This window comes from Channa argus, chromosome 11 (genome assembly GCF_033026475.1).
Source record: "Channa argus isolate prfri chromosome 11, Channa argus male v1.0, whole genome shotgun sequence".
Lineage (NCBI taxonomy): Eukaryota > Metazoa > Chordata > Actinopteri > Anabantiformes > Channidae > Channa > Channa argus.
Genome location: NC_090207.1, coordinates 1,909,828 through 1,934,350, shown reverse-complemented (window position 1 = coordinate 1,934,350; position 24,523 = coordinate 1,909,828). Strand labels below are relative to the sequence as shown.

The window sequence follows — 24,523 nt, the reverse complement described above, 5'->3', positions numbered from 1 at the left end:
GAACATAAACACGTAAGACATTTTAAAGAAAACAAAACTTTATTCCCTTCGATACAGTAAACAGCCTCAGAATATCCCTAACAATATATTAACGTGGTTTATACATTGCTTTTTATTGCCCTTATCTTATAACACAAGTCCTCAGTGTAATCGTATCCACTCCAAAATCTAAAGAAAACATTTCTGTTCAAAGCAAATCAAAAAAAAATAAAAAAATACACAGAATGATAAATTAAAAAGAGAAGCAACCAAACATCTGCAGTGCATCATTACCTGAAATGAGTTACTAAAACTTTTTCTTCCTCAGAGTAGTTTTACTTCAAAACTTGAATAAAAATATAATTTAGTCCACAACAATGAAGCTTTAATTTGAACTGCAACTTCATGGAGTCTTGAGCATGCAAACAGAATAATGCATTTCCTAATTATCCAGTCACTAACTCAATATTCGCACAGTGTTGTTAATAAAGTTACAACAGATCTATACATTTGCTAATAGTTGATTGATTTTAGTATAAAATTATAATTATAAAAAGTAGTGGTTCTAATGTTTTGGCCCCCTCATTCATTTTAAATAGAGCAGCCAAAACATTAGAACCACTACATGTTATAATGCACTCGAGTCCGACTCCACTTCCCACTGCGACCTCTGTAATAAACACACAGTAGAATTATCACCTTTTCTGACAGTTTCAACCTAAAACATTGTAAAAGTAGGATTCATGGCAGAGCTGCTGTATCGCGTTGGATTAAATTGCATCGTCCGAGTGGTGTAAACTTTACAACAACCTCTATTTCGATAATGCTTTTCATCACGTGATTTTTCTTTAAATGTATTTTTTTATTCTTTTGGCACAATCCAGACTCCATGTGAAACTGCTTTAAAATGATCTGCTGTTTTTTTTTGGTAACATCTCTTCAGTGTGAACACTGTTGCCTCATTTTCTTTAGTATGTGAGGTGGAATAAAGGGAAGCATGTAAAGCAGTAGTGTGTATTTGTGTGGTTTGCCACATCAACAGTTTGGATTTATACAGTACAGTACAGTACAGCTGGTCCCCAAAACTCCTCCAGCCCCCATCTTCAATTCGAATGAGTGAACCAAACTAAAATGCACTTCTATAAGGAAACAGAACAAACGGGAGAAATAAATGATAACATCCTCTTCCTCCACCACAGTGAAACACAGTGCACAGGCCTCCAGTCTGCAGCCCAGTTCCAAAACTCCTCTCTCCTCCTTTAATGAGAGGATGTTTCAAAGATCAGGCGGTGACCGTTTGGATCTGGGCCTTGGAGCATTTTCAATAACGGGAAGGAATCGGTGGTGTTCAGACGGTGCTTTGGTAAACTTTTCTCTCTGAACAGCTCTAGATTCAATCAGACAATCGAACAAATGCAGCCGTGTAACATTCGTATAATGCGCTGGATGATTTCTCACACGTGCCACAGACTGTCTGCATAATGTCATTGTCCAATTGATATTCTACAGAAATGAACTGCAAGTTGCATAGGATGAAAATATTGCTAATAAAACTCCCACCCAGAACATCAGGTTGTTTGTGGAAACGCAGTTCTTAATGTACTGCGTTTACACCACGTATACGGTATATTATTATAATTATGTTATAATAAACAACATTTTACAAAGTACATTCAAAATGTGAGCACTCAACAGTGATTTTGGATGGATAAGACATTGGGTTGGGAAATTCATTTTAATGAACTCCGGTTCTCCAAAATGGTTCAGATTTCATTTCTAGATAACAAATCATCCGTTTGTTTTACGTGTTGATGACCACACTGCATGTGAGGAAACTCTCTGGCAGTTTTGCTCAGACTTGCAGCTTTGTTTGGAACCGATGTCATTAGCTTAGCGTAGCATAAAGACTGGAGGTAGGTGGAAACTATTAGCCTAGTTAAAGCGTAGACCGGCCTCTAAAAGGCCACAAATTGGTTTTCGTACGTAACTAACATGTTAATGTTCCTCATCTAGTTCAAAGGATTATTACAGCTATTCCTACAGTAGATCTGTGTAGCGCTCATTTCAGCTAACCCACACAGTTTTTGTGGCCGTGGTTTATGGAACCCAAATAAGGTTCTGTCCACCCCAGTAGACACAGAAGCGCACAGAGATGGTGGAGGATCATAAATGTAGTTTTTCGGAGGTGAGGCCGAGGCCGTTTCCACCTGCTTCCAGTCGTTATGTGGACTGAGCTAAATGACTGCAGGCTCTAGCTCCATCCATAACATTCATACATTAGAGTTGTATTAATCCTCTCATCTTGTCTTGCAAAAAAATAAATAGATAAATAAATATAAGTACTTCTCCCAAATGTCAAACTATTCTTTACAATCTCTGGTACAGGGCCACGCAGACCACCCTCTAAATTAGCAACAACCTCATATCAAATCTACATCTCTGCCTTTTAAAAAAATCTAATTTGTTCATGCTGAAAACTACATTTGTTTTTTTTGCTGAATTTTTGAAGTTCAAGTGTTTCTTTCTCTCTCCGCAGCCTGTCACATAAGTAGGTATATATTAAGACTTTGTTCAGCTAAATATTCACTATATTTATGTACAATACATTAACCTAAGTGTTTTGTGCACAACTGATGCTTCAGTTTCTGCATTTCCAGGCCTACAGTCAAAACTAACTGACTTACATTGTGCAAGTTATTTGAATGAAGACAGAAACCTAAAAGCTAAAAGTTCACACTGTGGAAGAGGAGAATGAACACGGGATCATTTAGCAGAAGCCCCCAAACTGGGCTTTCATACATGCTGAAGGTTTCGTTATGTTCAGATCATTAACAGAATATTAGGTATAAAAACACAGTATGTCTGACAGCCCTGCTCATACGTGGCTTCGCCCAAACCCAGAAAGACGAGTCCCAACAGTCTGTTTGCTGTCACTCAGGTCCATGTGCCCAACACTCTGGGCTCGGAGGGGGGGGGGGTTTGCTGGTAAAAGCCTAAGTCCACTTGTTCGGTTAAAATCAGTGCAATATTTGCCACCTGCAGGGAACCGCACATCCCAAATGCACCTGCGCGGAGCAAGCCGTGTGCTTTCCAGTCCGTGTTGTTCTGTAGGGCGACTAACTATGTAGCATGTGTGCTGTAGTTGACGTGCTGTGCAGGTGGAACACAACAAACACATCTAGTTGTTTTTCTGCTGTTGGTAGCGTGTGTGTGGTTTTTTTTTTTTCTCTCTCCTTACACTACAAGACTATTCCATGTACTCGGGAGAGTCGCCTCAGATTCACAGTTGTGATTTTGAGCTGAGCAGAAATCAAATGAAGAGCCAATAGAATAATGATGGACACTCTGAAGATGGGATCAGACACACACCATACAGCCATATGCAAGAGTGTGTGAGTGTGTGTAAGTGTGTCTACATGCCTACACACTCTCCAGTCATATTGCTCTTTTGATTACGCCTGGGCGGCGGCAGCAGCGGGGGGCAGCAGGCCCCTCTCTCTCAGGTGGGAGTGCAAAGTGTGGAAGATGGTGAGCTGCTGTTCAGGCTGAAGCATCATCAGTTGCTGCAGCAGCTTGCTGGGGTTGGGTCCCCTAGGAGACAACAGACAGGTGAGCACACGGAAGAGAAAACCAAAAATCCCTCCTTTTTCCCCAGGGACCACTACAAGGTACGGAGCTGCAGGGTGAGGACCACGTGACAGAAGGTAGCTGAGATCACCTGCATGTTTTCTGCTGGCTGTGTGTGAGCAATTACAATGTTTTATTATAGAGCAAACTGACCGGGTTTAATAATGCTGTGTTATGACTCCCTTATCTCGAGGTTAGGGCTACATGAAAAAAAATAACTTTTTTTAAACTTTGCTCGAGTATAATAAGATACTTTGAAGGGATCTTCTTGCTGACTGTACAGTTTGCCACAAAATATGTGACATTTTTCAAAATTAAGTTTCCCTTTTAACAATTTTGTAGACAGTTGAGTTATGTGCTTCTTTGTGGTTAAATGGTTTCTGCCAAACCTTTTTCATTCTTCTCAAAAAAAAAAATAAAAAATAAAAAAAGTGTTTAATGTAGCGAAATCAAAAATTCCAACTCAACGCTTTTACAAACAGAATGTGACATGTGACGCCTTAATGTCTGGTTTTGTCCAAAAAAAAAAACAACAGGTATGACAAAGATGAAAGCCAGTCCTCTCATCTGAAAGGCTGAGTTTTTAAGTGCATTTCACAAATTTTTAATGACGGAAGTGATAATTCTCAACGTGGTCTGTTGATCAGTTGTTACTAAAGTTTTTAAAACGCACGCAGTTACAAATGAGTGTGTTGTCTTTACGCTCTGCTCCCTGTGAGATACTGATCTTCAGCTTCAGGGAGGGACACTGGGAGACCTGTATGGCTGCTTTACGTGTTTGTGGTGTGGATCTAAGCTCCTTTTTACTTCACAGCTTTCAGGTTTATGAGAACCAAAAACAAATTCATAAATGCTCTGTTGGCCTCTATTCTTCTTACCTGATGAAGCTGGCTATGTAAACATGTGTGAAGGTTGCCATCAGGTACTGACAGTCAAATCGATCCATTATGCCGCCGTGACCGGGGATGGTGCTGGCAAAGTCCTGCGGAAGCAGAGAGACCACAGGGCCATAACATCAGAAGTCGGGTACCTACAGAATTTATGGTTATTAATTAAACCTTATCCTGATTGTCGGCACTGTCGTCATCTCAGCCTTTCAATATGCAAACATCACCTGTTTAACATATTGTGTCATTAAATGAAGATGTGCTGCAAAGCCAGTCGGCTCGATTCAGGAGCCCTGACCACCATTAACTGGGTCACGTGACAGTAGTGGTGCTGCTCAGTGCCTGACAGCAGGAGGCTGCAGCGCTTCACTGCTGTGTGGAAGTGGCGTGTTGCTTTAAATAAAACCTCAGCTCTTCACCACAACCCAAGTGATCCGACCAGTTTGTGAAACGTTTGACTAATCTGCGGCTGTGGGCTTGTAAAGCAAATGCAAAACACCAATCAGTTGATTGCACTTGCTCGGTGTTCAAATAGTGAATTATTGGCAGACGTTTTCTAAAAAGCACAGAAGGTTGAGACGTTAACTACTAACTTGTGGAAATGATTAAGGAAAAGAATGAGGTAATGATGGTACAATCACACCTGACGGATACCTTGATTTTAAAAGCCCGTTTGAAGCCACTTGCGAAGAAGCCACCAAATGGCCCGATGAGCGATGAGAAGGACGAGAGGAATATGCTGTGGATCTGGAAGGGGTACAGGTTCACGGTTTTCTGACGGACAGGTGAGGAGAAACGAAAAATGTTACAGTTTGATTAGGTTCATAAAAATACAAAACACATTTTAATCTTCTTCCCAGCTCAGGAGAAATAAAATATTGAGAGATTTTATAAAATGCATTAAATGTTTTGAATCTTGTACATTTTATCTGGACTTATATAAGAAATGTTCAATAAAAAGGAACGAAAATAAAGTACAAACCCATCTCAGTGTGTTTTGCACCACGGTGGGAAGCGTGTACTCGTGCATCACAAAGATATCAGAGGGCTCACATTCAATTGCAAAGCTGTTGGTCTCACTGTTAAAGCCCACGGGACACACGAAGTACTGGAACTGAGACAGGAGGTAGGCCAGCTGAGGGGAAGAAGACACAACGGAGACGTCACCTTCAGCACATTATCTGCATTTGTGCACACGTCCACCAGCCACACGCCAAAAAAAACATCCATGACTGAGTAAATGTGGACCTTAATTTTCTGCTCTGGTCGGCATGTGGTTGATTGCACAAGAAGAAAATCCACACTTTCAATAAGCAACAACATGTTTTACATTCTTTGTTGGGTCAAAACTACAGATGATGTAACTGATGGGAAAACGGTCAAACCCCAAACAAGTCACGTTTCTGCAATAGCTGTTTCTACCCAGCCACTGTAGCACATCACCAATCGAAATGTAGGTGTTCCACTCATTGTCCTGCCCTGGGTTTCTCAAACCGTGGAGAATGCGAAACAGACCATGTGACTGAGTTTAAAAAAAAAGAAAAAGTAAAGTACTTACAATGAAGCCAAAGACCACAGTAGAGAAGAAACCTCCAATGAAGCCCTCCCAGGTCTTCTTGGGTGAGAGCTGTAGTGGGACATCAGAGACAGAAACTGAAGCTTGACTCTGCCTCACCACGAACTGCACGTGATTTCAAGTAAATATCCAGTTTTTCCCAGTTTGAGTTACTGAATGCTTCTTGTGTAGACAGACATGCAGCACTAACGTCCTTCCCTCACATTAACATCAGAGAGAACCTGCACGTGTCATTTATTTGGTGGAGACTCAGTAACGTTGAGTCACATGTTAGCAGGGACCATAACGATGGCGACGCCCGTTTTATCTTTGGTCGCAATGAACGTTTAAAGGAAAGCTAATTGATCAAGCGGCGGCACGCTCCGTGGCACACGTTTAGCTCGTGTGTGGGTTTGCACCACTTTCAGCAGCGAGCAGGAACTGGGCTTAAGCTCTTTCTACTGTGGCGCTGGTGGGGGACAGCAGTAAAGCCACCAACTGGAAAATGTCCCAAGTGGACTTGAAAAGGCCTCATTTACCTTGATCAACGGAGTCCTTCCAAAGAAGAATCCAAACAGATAGGCCATGATGTCATTGCAGATCACAATGGAGATTGGGACAATGAACCTAGAAAACAGGAATTAATTATAACAATGTTATAAGATGATGGGGGAACCTTCATCATCCACATCCAATCAAAAGCACTTCATTCAAATGGAAAATACTTTGTGTGTGTGTGTGTGTGTGTGTGTAACTTTGATGTTAAATTCAGTGCTGCTTTGAGCTGCATTACACAAACAACAGTCATACACAACAAGGCAGGTTCCTCGGGTCGTCCTGCTTACCAGATCATTCCTTCAAAAAGGTTCTGAATGACAAGGTGGGACTGAGTTACCACAATCAACAGGGTCACATGGGTCCAAGCAAACTGGAATGGCAAACAAACACCACAGTGTCACTGCATTGGAATGTAGCCACACCTGCTCAGAAGTTGGCTCATGTCAGAAATAGCGGGATCATACAAAGGAACAGACAGGTGAGGTGAAGTGCACTGACAAAGCAGAGACGGAAGTGCAGGCAGAAAAAAAGCTTTGTCCAACATTTGGGGATGAGTGTCACAAACTGACTGGACAAGTAAAATGCATGCAACAAAATGTGTCTGAATACTTTTTAAAACATTGACAATGCAGCATTTTGAACTTGCATAAATATGATGAGGCTTCCTTGTCAAAAGTCTAAATATGTCTGCACTTCAAGCATTTTGGGTGAATGTGTCTGCAAAATAACTGAATAAAGTTAAACCCGGGTGTTTGAAGTTGCAGTCAGTGCCGACATCCTGCATTTGTTCAGGGTCAAATTCTGCAAACTAAGGCAATGTAGACAGCTGATCTGTGAGTTATGCAGAAGTAAAGAGTCAGCATTTAACAGCAAAAGGTTCCGTGAATCATAAGAGCTGAAAAGTGTGTGTGTGTGTGTGTGTGTGGGGGGGGAGCTTCCCAGCCAAAGAGCAAAAGATGAGTTTTCACAGTTTTCTCAGAGGGACATAGAGCGTAGACGTGGATGGTGCCGTTAGTGGTGGTGGTGGTGGAGGAGGAGGAGGAGGAGGAAGACAGGGTTACTTGGCTGATACACACCATGTAAAACTGCAGGCGGTAATGTTTCTTCACTAAACTCAGCACAAACATGCAGAAACCTGTGAAAGAGTAAACAACATGCTGTCAGTCTTTACTCTAACATTACAGATGACCTCATGTAACAAAGGATACACCATTCATATATTTACAGGGAGGTGTGTGTCGCATGCCTGTGGCTCAACAATTCATTATTTTCTTGGTGATTCCTATTTTTCGTAGATTCTAATTCAGATGTGCGTCAGGTTTGTCCACCTCTATGTGCGAAAGGCCTCGTCAGAGCTGTTACTGCAGCCAGATCGATTCTGAGTGTCCGTGGGGATTTAAAAGTGCAGCTGACACCTGGCTGCGTTGGCTGAAAGACAACGGCGTCAGCAGGACTTAGGAAGCAGTGTCTCAACTGCCGAGAGGTCAGAACCTCTGTTCATTTAGGAGGACGGAACTGTCCAGCATCACAGCAGCAGCATGTTAGAAATCCAGCTGCTTCTGCTGCTATGATGCTGACAGTTTGGGTAATGTTTGCTTTCTCTTCCAAATAAATGTTACCAACCTAGTTGTTAGTTTAAAATGAAGGAGGTGCAGACCAACAAAGGGTGAAACACTAATGACGCGGTCTGGTCTGTAGGGGATTTGCAAATTGAGACCCAACCACTGAGACACGTTGAGTGCACTCTCAGAACCAGTACTAAAGATGGCCCTGTCCAAATGAGGTGTTGTGGGGCTGCAGTATTCCCCACTGAGATATGGAACATGAATAATGTCCTTTTGTTCCACAAGTTACATTAGTCGAAATTCCCAACCAATTTCCAAAAGTCAGCACTGCATTGCTACAACTGATGATGTAAATATGTTAGTTTAGATACAGTACATAAACAAAACTCTGGTTTAATGTATTAGGGGAAAACTTAGCGAGTTCTCAGAGAGTAAGATTCCTTATTAACCACTTTCCTTGTACACATAATGTCTTGATATCTTGATAAAAGCCGGAGCAATAAAGCATCCTATCAGTAAAGAAATGGTTCAGGAAGAAACTCCTTTGTGTTCTATTATCTCCCCAGTTAATGCTATTTGTAACTCTACTACACACTGCGGTGGAACTGAACACACCTCTTTAGAAGGAAACCTGAGTGGACGCCATGTGTGTTTTCTGAGATACAGCGGTTGTATTGTGCGGGAGGCGAAACCCACCTGCGAGGTACAAAGCGAAGGAGATGAAGCGGTGATAACGGGCCAGGAACTGCAAAGGTTCTTCCCTCTGCACCAGAGCCCCAAAGTAGTCCGCTAGGGTTTCGCCGTAGAAGAAGTAGTTGACGCAAATCAGAAAGTACCTGAAGCAAGAACACAGGGGATGTGTTTTAACTAGTATGTGTGAGTAACTGTGGATAAATGAGGATATTAATAAGCTGCGATTGTCACATAAAAAAAGTCAAAGTTTCTAGTTGTTCAGTGTAATATACACAAATGTCGTTGGCCCTGTGCTGTGAGGATCACTGGGTTTAACCGTGCAGCAGTGTTTTTTCGCCCAGTGTACATTGACCTGCAGTGTGCGTGTGTTTGTACGAGGTCGTTATGATGGTTGGCCAAGTTTCAATTAGCGTTCGTTTACTTCCAACGCAGCAGTGATCTTTGCTCCTGACTGCACCGAGCGCTGAATTCACTGATGGTGTTTCCCACAGGATTTTGTGGACCTCGACCCTCCTGGGGGGGGGACATGCTCCCTCGTGTGTAAACGTTGTACGTTTTAAGGTTGAATGCTGTGAGAGCAGAATTAAAAGGCTGCATCTGTGGGGAATTGTGCTCGTGAAACAAGCTAGATGTTCTAATCCCAGATCTGGTTAGGTTTGTTAGAAAAAGCTGGATTTTATCATCTGCACGCTCTCGTTGTTGTCGACTACACCGCATACATCATAAATACAAACCAAGTCTGTTGTGCTAATGACGAATGACGTTTTTTTTTTTGGTTTGTGCTTTTATATTTGTACATATTTGTGCTGTGTCCCTACGGTTCACTGCAGGAGAGAGAGGAATTTTAAAATGCTGAAAAATGCACAGAGGCTTAAAATGTCTGACAAATTAAACACAAATTCTTACTGGATCTACAACTGCATGAAACACTGACATAATCTGTGCATTGTATTCAGAGCACTGAAGCCCAACAAGAAGCTGGGAAATGGAGGTTCTGCAAACTGTGGTTTGCTCTTTTCCCAGTACCAACATTAATGATGGCGACTTTATTGTGGGTTCATCAATTTAAAATAAGATATTCATTTATTTTCTAATTTGTGTTATCCAACTACTCACTAATGTGCAAGCGGAAAGTCTGTGTGCACATAGGGCTACGGATAATTCATCTGAATGCTGCTGGTGACAGATTAAAATGTTATTAGTTCATTTAGACCCACATAATGTTGCATCGCACACACTTTATAGAGATGCATCGTTTTATCATTACCGCGTTTCTGATGACAAACGCATCTTTAGTTTGATGAAAGTCCCAGTTCAACCTTGTTCAATTCGGAAAAGACATCTTGTTTACACTGACTTAACCTGCTCCTGAGGAGGTTTGAGGCAGCAGATTTGTTGCCGGGACAACAAGCTCAACATGACTTCAGAACAACCCTCAGATTTGGAATCAAGGTAAATCCAGCATGTGACAGGCCACATTTAAAAGCATGTTATCGTTAACATTAGCTAGTTATGAGCTTAAACTATACGTACGATTCTATACAACTGCTCTAAAACATATCTGCAGTTTACTGTGAAAGCCACTGTGCTCACCAGCTTAGTGTTCTGAACCAAGGCAGGTCATAGGAATGGTAAACTCTGTAGCCGATGGTGATGATTTCATGGAAACATTTGATCTGGATACTCATGACCTACAACACAGGATAGACATTAAAAATCTAATTCTGCATGTCAAATTGGTACAGACACAGAAGCGGTTTTGAAACAGAAAAAAAAAATAAAAAAAAGAATCAGCCATCAGACAGATCCACAGTAAGAGAAGCACAGTATCATCCACTTACCACTAGTGTAAGAGCGACAGGTCCCATATAGATAATGAGAAAAAAGCCAAAGATCATGGCTACAGACAGAACTCCCCGTATCCAGTAGTTCTTCCATCTGTGGAGAATGGAGACTCAATTACTTCTTCAAAATCACACGCTCTTTTAAAATCAATCTAATTGTGCCTAATTTGATGTTTCATTCCAAAGAACGAGGGAACGGGAGACAGTGAAGGAACCTGCAGATCACAGAGTGGATCGTGATTAGCAGAACCTAGTGGATTGACAGGGCTGGTGAGGACGTCCTGCTGCAAACCCCCGTGTTTCAGAAAGACACACAATCTGCAGCGCTGATAGTGGTTCTGCGAGGGAAAGCTTATAGGCCCGGTGAGCTAAATGTAAATCAGCAAGCTATATGTTGATGATTAGTAGTTTCATTCATCATCCTCTTTGTGATTCTGTAGAATCTGAGATTTTATTTTAGCATGTTAACAAGGAGAAGCACCACTTCCACTGCGTCGTCTGTCACCAATTGTGGTACTGTACTTTCCCCAATGCTCATGCTTTTTCTCAGCAGTCTGTGGTCCTGCTGCCTTCAGCCTCGTCTGAGGGCAAATCTGTCACCTCGCAGGGACAAATGGCCGCGTACCAAGAATCACCAGCAGCACTTCCTCCATGTCTATTGTTCCTGTGTGAGATGATGTAGCAGCACTTTTAACAGTGGAAAAAAAAAACAACCTGGTACCAAAAGTGAGTAGGGAGCTGAGCCGGCACCAGGTGGAGCTCAATACAGGTCTTTTACTGGACATTGGGCTTTTCCAGTCATAAGGTTTACATGTAGTTGTAATTAATCCCGTGTACTACGGGTGTGTAATACGGGCAAAAATAAATAAATAAAAACAAATATTTCCTGGAATTTTATCGATGGCAGTAGTAGATATTGGGGAAACTAAGCTGAAACTTTACGCAGTGACACCGGTAATGCACAACACATCGCGCAGTGTGTGTGGCTGTGGGGGAAACTGCCGCCCTGGCTGCTGCCTGGAGGTAAAACAAAAGAGAGGAAGCACCTAAAAGCTGCAGGGCAGCCAAGCGGGGCAGGGGGCCTGCTGGCCACAGTATGAATGGAGGAGAAAAACAGCTGCGTCATGAGAAAAGCTCAGCAGTGTGGGCTCATTCACCATCACACCCTCTCTGCACTTGCGCTCACGTCTGCTACCAAGTCTCCATCCATTTCGCCTTTGTCTCTTCCTTCTACTAACTTCTCTCCTTCCCTTTCCCCATCCCCCCTCCCTCACTCTGTCAACAGTCTGTGCGTCCACAGGTCGCTCTGCAGCACACCAGCTCCAATGGCACTCGAGCCTCAAGGGATTAGTGCTTCTCCTTCTTGAGCCTTTAAGCCCTGTAACCTGGGCGCCACTCATTGGTCACACACACCCTCCACTTCTCATCTGCTACTCAAACAGCCCCCCCATCATTTGTGCTTTGTGTGCTACTGACTTGAACTTGGACTCATCCCGGACATTAACTCTTTCAGCCCCTCCCCTCTAGCAGGGGCTCCGGTCCATCAAGACCAGCACCTGCCGCCACAAGAACAGTTTCTGTTCTAGTGCAGGCATCCTGCTGAACAGTGCCCAAATCTCCCCCACACATCTTCCCCCCACTCACAGTCACCCACACTTTTCTGTACACGGCCACTTGTGTTATTTTTATTTTGTTCTGTCTGTGTACATACTTCATATTTGTTGTGTGTCACACCTTTGCATTCTAACTTCATATTTCAGATTATGTGTTTGCACAAATGCTTAGTACCATCAAGTGTTTTTCTGATTTGATGACATGTCACAAAGTGTAAAAGTCCTGAACTGATGCCAAGATGTGTTTTTACACTGGAAAAATGTGGACTGTGCAACATTCTAATAAATAGTTGTGTACAGTTTACCTGCATAACTATGGCTCCATAAATTAACTTTGTTTATTAAGAGAAAATAAAATCCAGAAGCCTACAACGAATAGCACCACTGTAATATGTTCAAAATGAAAGCTAACAGAAAAGAGTTTTGCACGTTTTAGTAAGAGCAACTTAGTACATGATTTTGCACGTCTAAAATATAAAAGATCATGGCATCAGTTCTACCAGACAACATATAATGAATAACTGACATAACAGGTTCTTGAATTTGGAACTTGCCATTCAGGTAGATGAGGGCGTGTCAGTGTGTGAGGGTTTACTGTCTTGCGTGTGTCCATCAAGGAAACGTAACTGAATAGATTTCTTGCAAACCTACCAACTGTTTTATTACTCACAGCTTTTGATAATGTCTCATTTCTGTTTATACATGATCGCTGTAAAAGGCGATGGAACGCTAACACGCAATGCTACTCTTCAGCGCGTGTGAGAATGTTAGTTAAAAAAATGAATATATAATCTAAATCGTACTACCTGTGTGGGGACCAGACATTTATAAAGTCCTGCTGAGTCCTTTGGCTGCAAATGGACTATAAACTGTATTAATTCGAACGCAAACATCTCTGCTGCTTCCAAACTATTTCAGGGCAAATTCACATACACACATCTTTCTGTGAAGTTGAGGAAAAGCTGCCATTACATTGTAGCCGGTGCATGAGCCTCTTCAGTTGAAGGTGTGTAAAATAAGCAGCACACTGAGGCCTCACTTTGCAGTTTTCTAAAACCAGGACCTACTTGTTATCTAATAAATCTTTACAACTTCCTGTTGTGGATGACCGCAAAATAGGACAAACCAGCTGAAAGCGAACCCGCACAAATGCATGTAAATCCAATTGTAGTAGCCAAACAAATAAGATTTACTTTTACTTTGGGATTTGTGTTTCGCAATGTACAAAATGAGGGTTTAAGATCAAGTAGTGAACCACAAGTGGGTTATTATTTTACAGACTTGAACTTATTGCAGGGCTAAAAATACATAACTTTAAACTAGTAAATATTAGCAGATGATTGACAGTCAGTCTTCATCGTAGTTCCTGTGAAATTCGTAGGAAGTGCCAACACCAGGATGCACAGCAGGAACCAGCATCATCCTCTTTGTCAGTGTTTGTGTTTGAGGAGTGTGTACCTGGGTGGCAGCCCCTCCAGGGCTTTGTTCAGGCATTCTGGAGTGTTGTCCGTGTCTGCTGTGGAGAGAGGAACATCTGGAGTGTCGCCTTTGGAGTCAGTGTCGCATTCTCCCTCTGCGTCGCCTTGCAGGCCCAATCTGTCATCGCCATCGGCCTCCTGCCAGTATACACACAAACCCGCAGATATTCAAATGCTGACTTAAGATAGCGAGCGTTCACCTGACAAACAGGTCAGTGTGGAAAGCTTAAGCAGACAGTCAGGCAGTGTACACAAGGTGATAGCAGAAAAGGCAAAACATTTAAATACCACCTACACTGTGGGAGCTCCTGCGATGCAAACAAGTAAATGTTGAGCTAGTGGAATGAGGAAAGGCAGAGGGTGGATCAACTAGGCCAAAGGTCAGTCTCTCACCTGGGAGAGGAAAGGGCCTACACAACTGGCGCATGTGCCATCTGAGCTCGGCTGGGATTTATACAGGTTTGCAGGCGAATGTCCTCTTTCCAACCAGAGACAGACGTCATGAATTCAAAGCCATCAGAGGGCCATGACTGTATTTCTACCTACCATCTAATAGATTGGGACAAAGCAAATACTTTATTTGGAGGTAATTCCTATGTACTTTAGTATTTCCACCTTCTGCTACTGCATACTTTAACTTCACTACATCGCAGAGCTAAATACTTTACAGTACAGTTATTTTTAGAATCACATCAAGATAGAGAAAATAGAGCACAATTAAACGACTTTATTGATCCCTGGTGTGAAACTCACAACCCAACTAGCAGTATTTACAGTGCTTTAAACTCTAATTAAGATTCAAAACTCCTCTTTTACCAGCTGAAAGTTTTGAATGATGAACACATTAATGGACCAATACCATGAATCCAATGATATCACAGTCAGTGATGTGAAATTCTGCATAAATATTACTTTTACAAGTATTTTCTGAGCTAATACTTACACAGAAAAACCCAATAATGTGATTTTTATTTTGTTACCTAAAACCTCCAACTTAAGGCCGATTCATACCTTCTGTTGCCCTCTATTGACCTTCAACCAGTATTTGGGGTCCGGATCTTTTTTTAGGCTGAACCGACCCAGAAAGTAAATAAATAAAAAACACGACAAAGAAGTAACTTGATCTTAAGTGGGAAGATAACATTCGAACAGGAATGACAGCAGTCAGCCAGGAAGTCACAATGAAGACACCTCAACAAAATAATTTAACCAATCCCCCTTAATTCTGCACATCCGAAAAGCATTGCAACATGCAGCACAACAGAGGTCCCCAACTTCCTGAAAGGACTGAATAGCGTGTGGAAGCTTGTGTGTGTGACACTCATTGCAAAGCTGATTGCTACTGTCAACTGTGAGCCGTTGTGTGCGGTTTGTAAACTAAGAAAGTGACACCGCTGAGCGTCCACTTCTGCCTGTACATGTGCCTGCACACATTTCCATTCATACTACAGTTGAAGAGGAGGCAAAATATGATGAAGGCAACTTCGCTTAGCTGAAACAGCAAGAAGAAGTATGTTCGGTGAAACAGTGAAAGAAATAAAACAGTATCCTGGTGAGCGTTGGCCAGCTGCTCACCAGCAGCAACTAAGTTGGGGTTCAGTGTCTTGCTCAAAGACTGGAGGAGCCGAGGATCGTAGTACTTTCTTTCAGTCATTTGATCAAATTATAACTGTCCATTTTTGCACAATAGGTGTATAATTATGGGTGAAACAAACGTCCTATAACCATAACTATTAATCTTGAGGTTTTAATGGACGTTGCAATGTTTAACACATTTCAGACACTGACAAAAAGGCTTTGATTTGAACGACTGCATTGCTGCCCTTTTAGGGCCGTCGGTTTCCACATCTTTCTACCCAACAAACTCTTCTAAATGTCCACAAAAGGAGAAAGTTTTAGTCCCGTGTCATCAGGAAGATGGAGGTAATATTACCGGCTGAGCGTGACTGAGCTGAGAGGTTACACCCGATGATGACAGGTTAACAGTCAACACACAGAGGATGTGGGTCTATCTACAGTGGGATTCACTTAAATGTTACAGAACAGTTGAATCTAACAATGTGCCTTAAATGAACCTGTTGTTCACATCTGTTGAGTCCTGCCAGGTTTGTTGTTGTAGTTGCAAAAATGGTTCACAATTTACTTTTACCCGAAAAACAAAAAGAGGATTTCTTGACTCCTAAAAGACAGAAAAATCGAGGCTCTCGCCCCAAAGACTTCACTAGAGCCTCAGTTTAGAGGAAACGAGGTCCTGTGGCAATAATTACAGCTCAGGACATGAATCAGATAACAACACACAAGGACAAAATGCACACGGGGTCTTTATTACAAACTATGCCCCCCCCCCCAAAAAAAAAGTGTTTACAAAGGTTGGAAATATTCTAATCGAAATCATCTGGTGCTTTCTAAAACGTAAAATAACCTGAGCAACATTTCATAACATAAAGGCTACTGACTCCAAGTGAAAGGCCGACGTATTTAAACTTAGATGCTCTAACATCAATACGTTACATAACAACAACAACTAAAAATGAGGCCCAACCAATTTTCTTTTAATTAACACCTGTTCATCTACCAAGGAACACAGTGGTGAGTGGAGGCCGTTTCTGCCTTAAAGTCTATTTTTATAACCAACTCAAATTCCTCCTCAGCTCATCAAAGCACTGTGGGAGAACATTACTTTGTGCAGTCGAGAGTCTGATGATCCTGGACGTTCTTTCCCTTTCATGGTTGCTTCCACCCAAACATTGCTAAATATGGTTAATGGGGGCACCAAAGTTCAATCATAGAGCTTTTCATTTGGAAATAAGGTTTGGGATCCTGGCTACAAGCTGTAATTGGCTGGGAAAGCAATGAAAGCAGAAGCAGGTTTGGGTGGGGGGGAGGGGGGGGGGGGGGGGGGGGGGTTGGCACTTGATTTGGTGCTGGAGTTTCAGGAGATGTAATTGTAGATTTCTACTCAGGTTTTAATGAGTAAACGTTGCTGCTTACAGCTAGAAACTGTGGAAAGCCACTGTCCTGCCTCCATGTAACTTACATGTCTTCACTGAAAAGAAAAACTGTCCTGGCACTGAAATTCAGGTTTAAAACTTCTTGGCATGAAATGGACACTCTGGAGGCCAAATGCTGTTAAATATTTGCAGCTCAGACGGGTTTTTCTGCTTTAATTGGTGACAAAATTGGCAGAGATTACTTTAGTTTACCTCCTAACCTAAAGCTACAGTATCCAACATTTTATATTAGTAGTGGTTTTACCAGAAACACAGAAAATCCTTCACAAATAACAGGCGCAATATCAACGTAACAGCACAGTAAAAGTGGGTGGAATATCTTTAATAGGGCTGTTATATGTCCCCCCAAAAATCATGTAATAGGGTCAAGGAGTTAAATAAATGTCATACTAAGTACTAAGTAATAACCAGATAACAGCTTAGTATATAAGTAATGATGCTAAAATCACTCCAGTAAGTGCTGCGTTACCGATCTTGCACAAAACAACATTTTTGCAAAACGTGTGAATGATCTCTATTATAACATCTGCAAAAGCTGCAGAGAAAAAAAAAAGGCCTGGATCCCAAGATGGCCCCCCAACTGAAAACCCCGACTCTATAGAGAAGGAAAATATGGCAACATTGTCTTCACAGCAAAACAATTGTGAGGTTCAGACCAGCACACAGCAGCAGCAGCAGCAGCAGCAGCAGCAGCAGCAGCAGCAGCAGCAGCAGCAGCAGCAGCAGCAGCAGCAGCAGCAGCAGCAGCAGCAGCAGCAGCAGCAGCAGCAGCAGCAGCAGCAGCAGCAGCAGCAGCAGCAGCGTGTGGCCTGATCACAGGGACAGGAATTAGCAATTAGGTTTATTGGTGCAGCAGTAAATCAGGCTAATCGTCAACAGACGGACCTGAAGTACAACTTCTTCCAGCAATACGTTTAATTTCCAACTGTGCGACCCAGTCTTCCCAGCTCCACATTCATTCTGTTTTTAACATTATTTATTCATTTACGACTCATCATAATTCATCGTTTTTAAGATTTCGATGCCGTCAGCACAACATAAAGGCGGAGTGGTTAGAACTGCCACGCTCACAGCTCGAAGGCCCTGCAGCCTTTCTGGGTGGCGTTTGCACGCTTTCCTCGCGGTACTCGGGTTTCGTCCTACGCCCCTAATTTCAGGTTTCACGGTGACCTCACTGTTTTCTGTCCGTGTATGTTGCTTGGTGATGGCCCTGAGATCCGGGCGCTGATCTGTTTGTGGATACATGGATGGACTGTTCATTGTTTTAACCCCCATTGTATATGAAAAGACTAGTTTACAGGCCGACTGCTGCTAACACATTAACTTCACGGACTTGACTTGTGTGCCGCAATGACAACTGTTTTCCAGTTTAGAAAGCAACAGAACCAGCCAGAGGTTTTTTGGGAGCGAATATTGAAATAGGTAACGGCTGTTCACCAGCTCCGAGCCAGAGACTCAAACTTGTTGATGTTTTTATCCAATTTGGACAAATCTTTTTGTCCAAATCTGATGCCTGGGTTCCCCCTGAAGGGTGTAGATGAGATCCACTCAACTTAGGACAAGATAACATCCATTAAAATCCATTACTTCACGAGAACATGATGCCAGTGGGTTTCTGCTCTACTCTCACAGCAATGGCTGACTGTTCACTTTTGCTGAATCGGAATGAAAGCATTCAGTCTCCCCTGACAACTGCCCTCGCTGAAATTCTTCCTCTGGCTTATCATGGCAGTGATCATGATTTGGTTTGTTGGAGAGTTTGTTTAGACAGTAAATGTACTGGACATTTTGGTCCACAGTTATTAGAATTGGCCCCACAGCCAACAAAGCCTATGCTACTGTTCTATTTCACAGGAATGGAGGTCGAAAAAAAGAAAAAGAAAAAAGCAAAGTCATGCACGTGCTAAGTCGAAGCATGAAGCATTAAAGACTCCTGGGTCTGGGATCAGCAGAGCATTAAACGGCCTGCTGCTGCTGGGACCCTCAGGGACGGACAGATGGCCAGCAGACAGCCCGCGAAGGTCGACTGTCATGTGGAGGTTGAAGCAGCCGCTAACAGCGCCGACGACTGTATGCAGGCCCACGAGAGGCTATCAGCACAGAACCAAGCAAAGACAAGCGTCATAAAACCGAGTAAATATTGTCCTTGGAGATAACACACAGGGAGGGGGGGACACACACTGTGTAGCCACTTTAGTCAATTAGCAGGTCAGTTAAAAGACGCACAAAACGGACAATTAGTAAATACATTTGAGAAATGTTCCAGGTAACAACAGAATGAGGCCAATCTCCAGCCTTTGGGCTGTTGGTGGGAGCGAAACAAAGCATTTCAAAACATCAGCTCGGACCTTTGAGAGCTACATTCCTGACATTCGACAGCCTAAATGATTAACTGACTTATCGAACAAAAAAGGAAGGGTTTAATAAATGATGGGCAGCGGCCGGTTTCTGTCACTGACTGTAGAGTATGTCTCCTGTCTTATCTGCGTGGGTGGTGCAGCGGGGTGGGAGACACAACAAAGAACTCCTTCAACCTCCTCAACCACACACACACATCCAGCTGACCGATCCCGTTTTAAACCGTCAGCTCTGGAAGGCGAGCCTGCGTTTAGTGCAAGCAGCTGACAAAGAAACTCGGACAGTCTGCACACTCGTGCTACACAGAGAAGGGAAAGACGGAGACAACACTGGGAGGACACCAGTCAACATCCGACGTGCTGTAGGTGTTACACAACACTGTTCTCTTGGTTTCCCGTTTCCTGTCATTTTGCAACATCATATATCATAAACCTGGGCTCACACCATGTAATTACAAGCCAATCAGGACTGAACAAAAGTCACATGGCTGCACGAGTAGCTAATTAACTAGCTCGGTAGCTCCTCTTCCTGCCAGGTGAAAGGTTCTGGCAGCACGAAGCCAAAACAAGCCACGCTCCAGTCTGCAACCCTGGCTGGGCATCGCAGTCTCATCTATGCTCTTTGATACCGAGTCATCGGAGGTTAAATGCCGTTAAGTAAATACGATTTTGTTTTGCTGTACTTGGCTTTCTACACAGAGAAACTAGATACTGCTAATCGTAACCTTTTACCCACAAACTTTTTGGATGTATGACTGAAGCTGGAACACGAGCGTGTGTTTGAATGCATCCTTTGCTTGGGCAAAATCTAAAATATTAAATCATTACTGTGTCCAAATGGTACGATTTGATATCTGGTTAAATTTAGGAATTTAACGACTTTAACGACTTTTAAAAACAGCGTAAAGGGAAGAAAGATCTGAGCCTTTTGAAAGAGATACACAGCAACAGGACAACAGGTCAACAGCAGGCTGCACTGGGCTGTCTGAAGGATGGACTCTGGATGTGAGGACAAACCAGTTGGGACACCAATGAGACCTCACACCCAGGCAACAGTGACCGAACAACATCTAGATATACTGTACACGTCCTGTGACCGCTGTATTTCAGTTCCACCAATGAATGTGTTCTTAGCACGAGTGCCTCAAGAGGGAATTCAACTCCGAACATGAACTGGTTAGTGTTCACCAAGATTGTGTAGCAAGCTACTAGTCCTGGTTTACACCACCGAACGGCTGTTGGCTGATGTATCATAACACTACTACATCAGCATTAGCGTGGACACACATGAAAACGCACATCACTGCACTTGATCAGTCTCGCGTTCTGGGACCGGAAAAACTAAATAACCGTGACATACACAGCCCTGTGTAATAAGACTAAAAATGTCACATGCTGATGTAGCTCATTTCACATGCACATGATAATACATAACGGGGAAAAGCCTGTTACCCTCTTGCGTGTCACGTTCACTGTCCCCACAGCGTGTGGAAAACAGCAAATGACGAAGAATGAGGCGGATTTGTGACACAGGAAAAGAAACTACAAGCCCCCAGGAAGCTACTCTAGTGTATCTGCAACTTCCATTGTGATCAAGTGACAAACACTAGACCAGAAAGCATTTTTCTCTGAGAGAAGCAATGGAAAAAGAATAATTCATTATTCTGAGCATCACAAACCCTGCAAATGTCCTTTTTTTTTTACGATTTGTCCAAATTGGATCAAAACATCCACACGTTTGAGTAAATCTCTGGCTTGGAGCTTATCTCAGATGAATGGTTGTCAGAGGAAACAAGATGTTTCGAGATCTTACTTTGGGAGAATACTCAACATGTCCTGTGATTTTTAACAGCTGATCACTTACACAGCTTTTCCTTAAACTGAGCTGAACAACAGATTCGATTTGAACATTGGGATAATATGACAAAGCACTTCCCACAGAGGTGATCTTGTCTATAGGATACGGTTTGAAAGTTAGGTGTGTGAAAAAACACCAATACATGCGAATATCTCAATAATAATTTAATATCAAAACTATAAAACACACAAGAAATAGGTTAATAGATAGAAGATATTCTGCTGTGACTGCAAAAAAAATACTTTTGTAAAGATTTTATGTGTATGATGGTGTGTTCTTTACTGTAAGACGTTTCTAAAATTAGATTTAAAAAAAAAACAATTGCAATAAATTACATTATATTACATACAGTATCACGAATTAAGGCTGTAGACAGCACGTGTCCAGGAGCTGACGAAGGTAAATCCACACTCCGCTTATAGAAATAAGGAGATAGTAAAAAACACCAAAATGAGATAAGATAAAGTGTCTAATGTCAGAGGCTGCATTTGTCTAAACAGCCAGAGCTGTTCGTAATAAACAATTTACAAAAGTAATAATATAATGTCTGTGGGTGTTTTTTTTTTTTTTGGGGGGGGGGGGTTGCAAAACCTCTAGTACTGACAGTTTGCACCATCTCCAGCTACCATTGGTGGCTGATGACGCAACCAACCGTATTAGAAAATAAGCTGTCAGTGGTGGGATCATCTCCGTTTCCCCTTGTTCGGAAAAGCTCCGTTAGTTCGATTTGCAACTGCTTTGCATTGAGTAAGAAACGTCTTTGATTCGTAAGATTTGCAGAACCAAAGGAACAAAACACTTTGGACTTTTCGCTGGAAAACTGATTGAACAGATTAATTAACCATGAAGTCAAATCAATCGTGAAACTCTTAAAACTGTTTATTGTCTCTGACCGACTGCCGAGTTCAACTCACAGGACAAAGTCCTGAAAATGCTCAGCGTCAAAAAGGCAGAAAGACAGAGCCGTTTCCCTGCTGCTCTTTCTGGGTTTTACTGGAGGGATTCGTACACGGAACGCAACTTTGATGCGCGTGTTCGTGCAGAGGTAGAGGACGGGAATGAATGAGTGAAGCGCTGTAAATGGGACCATTTCTGGGAGACACACGACAAACTAAAGCGACCTCCCGAGCCTGGGACAACCATCCCGCTTCCATGCCGGATAATCGGCTTGCGGGTCTGGACGAGACTGCGGACGCACGGCAGCGACGAGCCCGTTGTCATTTGTTGCCTATTTATATATTTATTTTAAGATGACAACGTGAAAATGCGGTGACGTCTCCAGCTGCGATGAGCACGTGAAGCCTGCGACAAATAGCGGGGGTTATTTCCAGACACCGAGCAGGTTCCGCGACGCTTTGCTGCAGGACGGCGGCTAACCAGCTAGCTTCTGCCCGTTAGCTCCCAGCTAGCTCGACCAGCGACACCAACCTGCCCGAGCGGCTAAGAGGGCGAGGTCTCACTGGGGGACCGGACTCATTTCTCACTCGTTAAGGAGCCGTTTACCTTGTCGCTGAGATTCTCGGTGCCGTCAGCGTCTCTCCCGCCTCCGCCTCGATTCCTCAGCTCCGTCATGTTTCGCTGCTTTCGCCGCCGGGACGTCAATGTGTCACATAAGCCGAGTCCGGAGCGGGGAGGGAGGGTGGGGGGATGAATTCCTGGGCTTTTCAGATAAAGTCCTGGCTTTGTGACTCGGTTTTGTCTCAAACCCTCGGCCCACAAATAGAGTCAGCTTTCCCTGGAGACACCCAGTATTTCCACACAGGTCTTTGGGACTGAAGACTCCGCTGCGTGTGTTTGTTTATCACCGCAGTCCCTGCGTCCCGCCCACTGCCGTCAATCTCTGACGGCGAAGAAGAACAGCTTCCGCTATGGGCTTTCAAAGCAAAAGCCTTTCATCAGCTCTAACGGCTGTTGTTTATCTCATGATTGGGTCGAATAAAATCAACGTTTTTCATAATCCATCTCTGGTAACTAGGTACTTTTACTCAAGCAAGGTTCTGAGGCACCTGAATATTTACAGAATATTTATATTAATGTTAATTAATATTTTATTTTGATGTATAAGACTATCATATATATATTAAAATAACCTTAATCTAATATTAGAATTGATATTTGTATTTTTTATATTGATTACTAGTAGTTGTAACATGTCCACCCACATCTAGCAGCTGTCGTTATTTGACTGAAGGGAAATAATCCCAGATTTTTCACTGTTCACTATTTGCAGTTTACAACACAGTTGTGAAATACAGCAGTTCACAGTAAATGTTTTTTGTTTTTTTTTACTGATGCGTAGCCCCCAAAACTTTTGCAGAAACTATATGAGGAACAAACGGAACAAATCTGGACCAGACTCATACAATTCTTTTGTGAGCAGCTTCAACTTCAGTAGTGTTAAAAAGGTTTTATCACTAAATCCGATTGATGCCCAGAGAAATCTGAATTTGTACTTTTGTACTTGAAGTACAATTTAGAGCACACACTTCAACTTGGGTAAAAGAAAAAAAGGAAAGTGGTAAATTTTCCAGACAGTGGAGTACTGCTTACTCAAGAACTTGTTTTCATTATTTGTGTATCAATGGGTTTTTTTGTTGTTGTTGTTGTTGTTTCTTTTTTAGCAGATTTTGGCTCTTTTGCAATAATTATGGAACAACTATAATGGACTTTTATTCTGCCATTCATTTTTTTCAGCCAATCAAGGTGTTGGTTATCAAAGCCAAAATCTAAGTACAATGAATTCAAAATTCACATATTACATTTGAAAATACATTTTACTCATCAATTCAGTTTGGGTATTTAAGCAACAGTCCAACTTTTAATTCAGCGTTGACTTTGACTTTTCCATGTAAACTCTGTCACTTCAATATTTAATATTTCACTGAGTGTAAAAAACAAACTGGACTTCACTGCTTACGCAAGTGGAGGTTTATTTTGATGAACACGCATCTCAACTTCCGGTGTCAGCCTGCGTTTACATGAGTAAATGCACAGACCTCTGCTGCAGAGACAACCTCCTCCTTTCTACCTTTACTCGGTTGACCAGTTCTGCCTCATGCTGCAGCAGTGGCAGTAAAACCAGTTTTGACAAACTTAGACCTCCCCGCCCCCTATTACACATCTAAATCAAACCCTGAATTTAATTTTGATTCCAAAACTTTAAACCACATGTTTGTCTTCAAAAACTGGAAGTTGTAAGAGTGTGAGTTTAACCTACAATTGCAGTAGTTTAAGAGTTCACAGATTGTTAGATTAATATATTACTTAATTTTACTCATTTTACAGTATGACAACTTTAACAAGACCCAGCAACATGTATATTTTTTCAGCAATCCGTTACTGGTCTTATTAATCAGAGCGTTACGTTGCATACATTTGGTAAAACGTAATATTTCTTTGTTTTATCCACATACACTTTTTGTAATTTGTTTAGCATTTTTCCAAACTAAATAAATAAAGCTTTTACACAAGAGCCTAAAATGTTTGACCATGCAAGTT

General features: G+C 42.3%; 1 protein-coding gene across 4 annotated transcripts; it reads right to left on the bottom strand.

Moving 5' to 3' along the window:
* Positions 1-20: 20 nt before the first annotated feature.
* On the bottom strand, positions 21-22,840 carry cds1 (CDP-diacylglycerol synthase (phosphatidate cytidylyltransferase) 1). 4 transcript variants are annotated; one of them, XM_067521436.1, is made up of 14 exons: positions 14,095-14,241; positions 13,780-13,937; positions 10,706-10,802; positions 10,458-10,555; positions 8,868-9,007; positions 7,683-7,741; positions 6,894-6,976; positions 6,588-6,675; positions 6,052-6,120; positions 5,476-5,628; positions 5,148-5,267; positions 4,485-4,588; positions 3,400-3,570; positions 21-1,118 (listed from the first exon to the last, which is right to left on the bottom strand). In XM_067521436.1, exons 1-13 carry the CDS (start codon positions 14,224-14,226, stop codon positions 3,432-3,434), a joined length of 1,440 nt encoding a protein of 479 aa, XP_067377537.1. In that variant the 5' UTR covers positions 14,227-14,241; the 3' UTR covers positions 21-1,118; positions 3,400-3,431. The 4 variants fall into 4 exon arrangements, with proteins under 4 accessions (XP_067377537.1, XP_067377538.1, XP_067377536.1 ...); XM_067521437.1 differs by lacking the exon at positions 14,095-14,241 and adding an exon at positions 22,529-22,840 and having other exon boundaries at positions 21-3,570; XM_067521435.1 differs by having other exon boundaries at positions 21-3,570.
* Positions 22,841-24,523: the final 1,683 nt, after the last annotated feature.

Coding starts and splice junctions, on each gene's coding strand:
- cds1 (XM_067521435.1), bottom strand. CDS start 14,226: ATGCGCCAGTTGTGTAGGCCCTTTCCTCTCCCAGGTGAGAGACTGACC. Junction 13,938..14,094: donor ATCGCAGGAGCTCCCACAGT/GTAGGTGGTATT, acceptor GTATACTGGCAG/GAGGCCGATGGCGATGACAG. Junction 6,121..6,587: donor GAAGGACTCCGTTGATCAAG/GTAAATGAGGCC, acceptor GTCCCACTACAG/CTCTCACCCAAGAAGACCTG.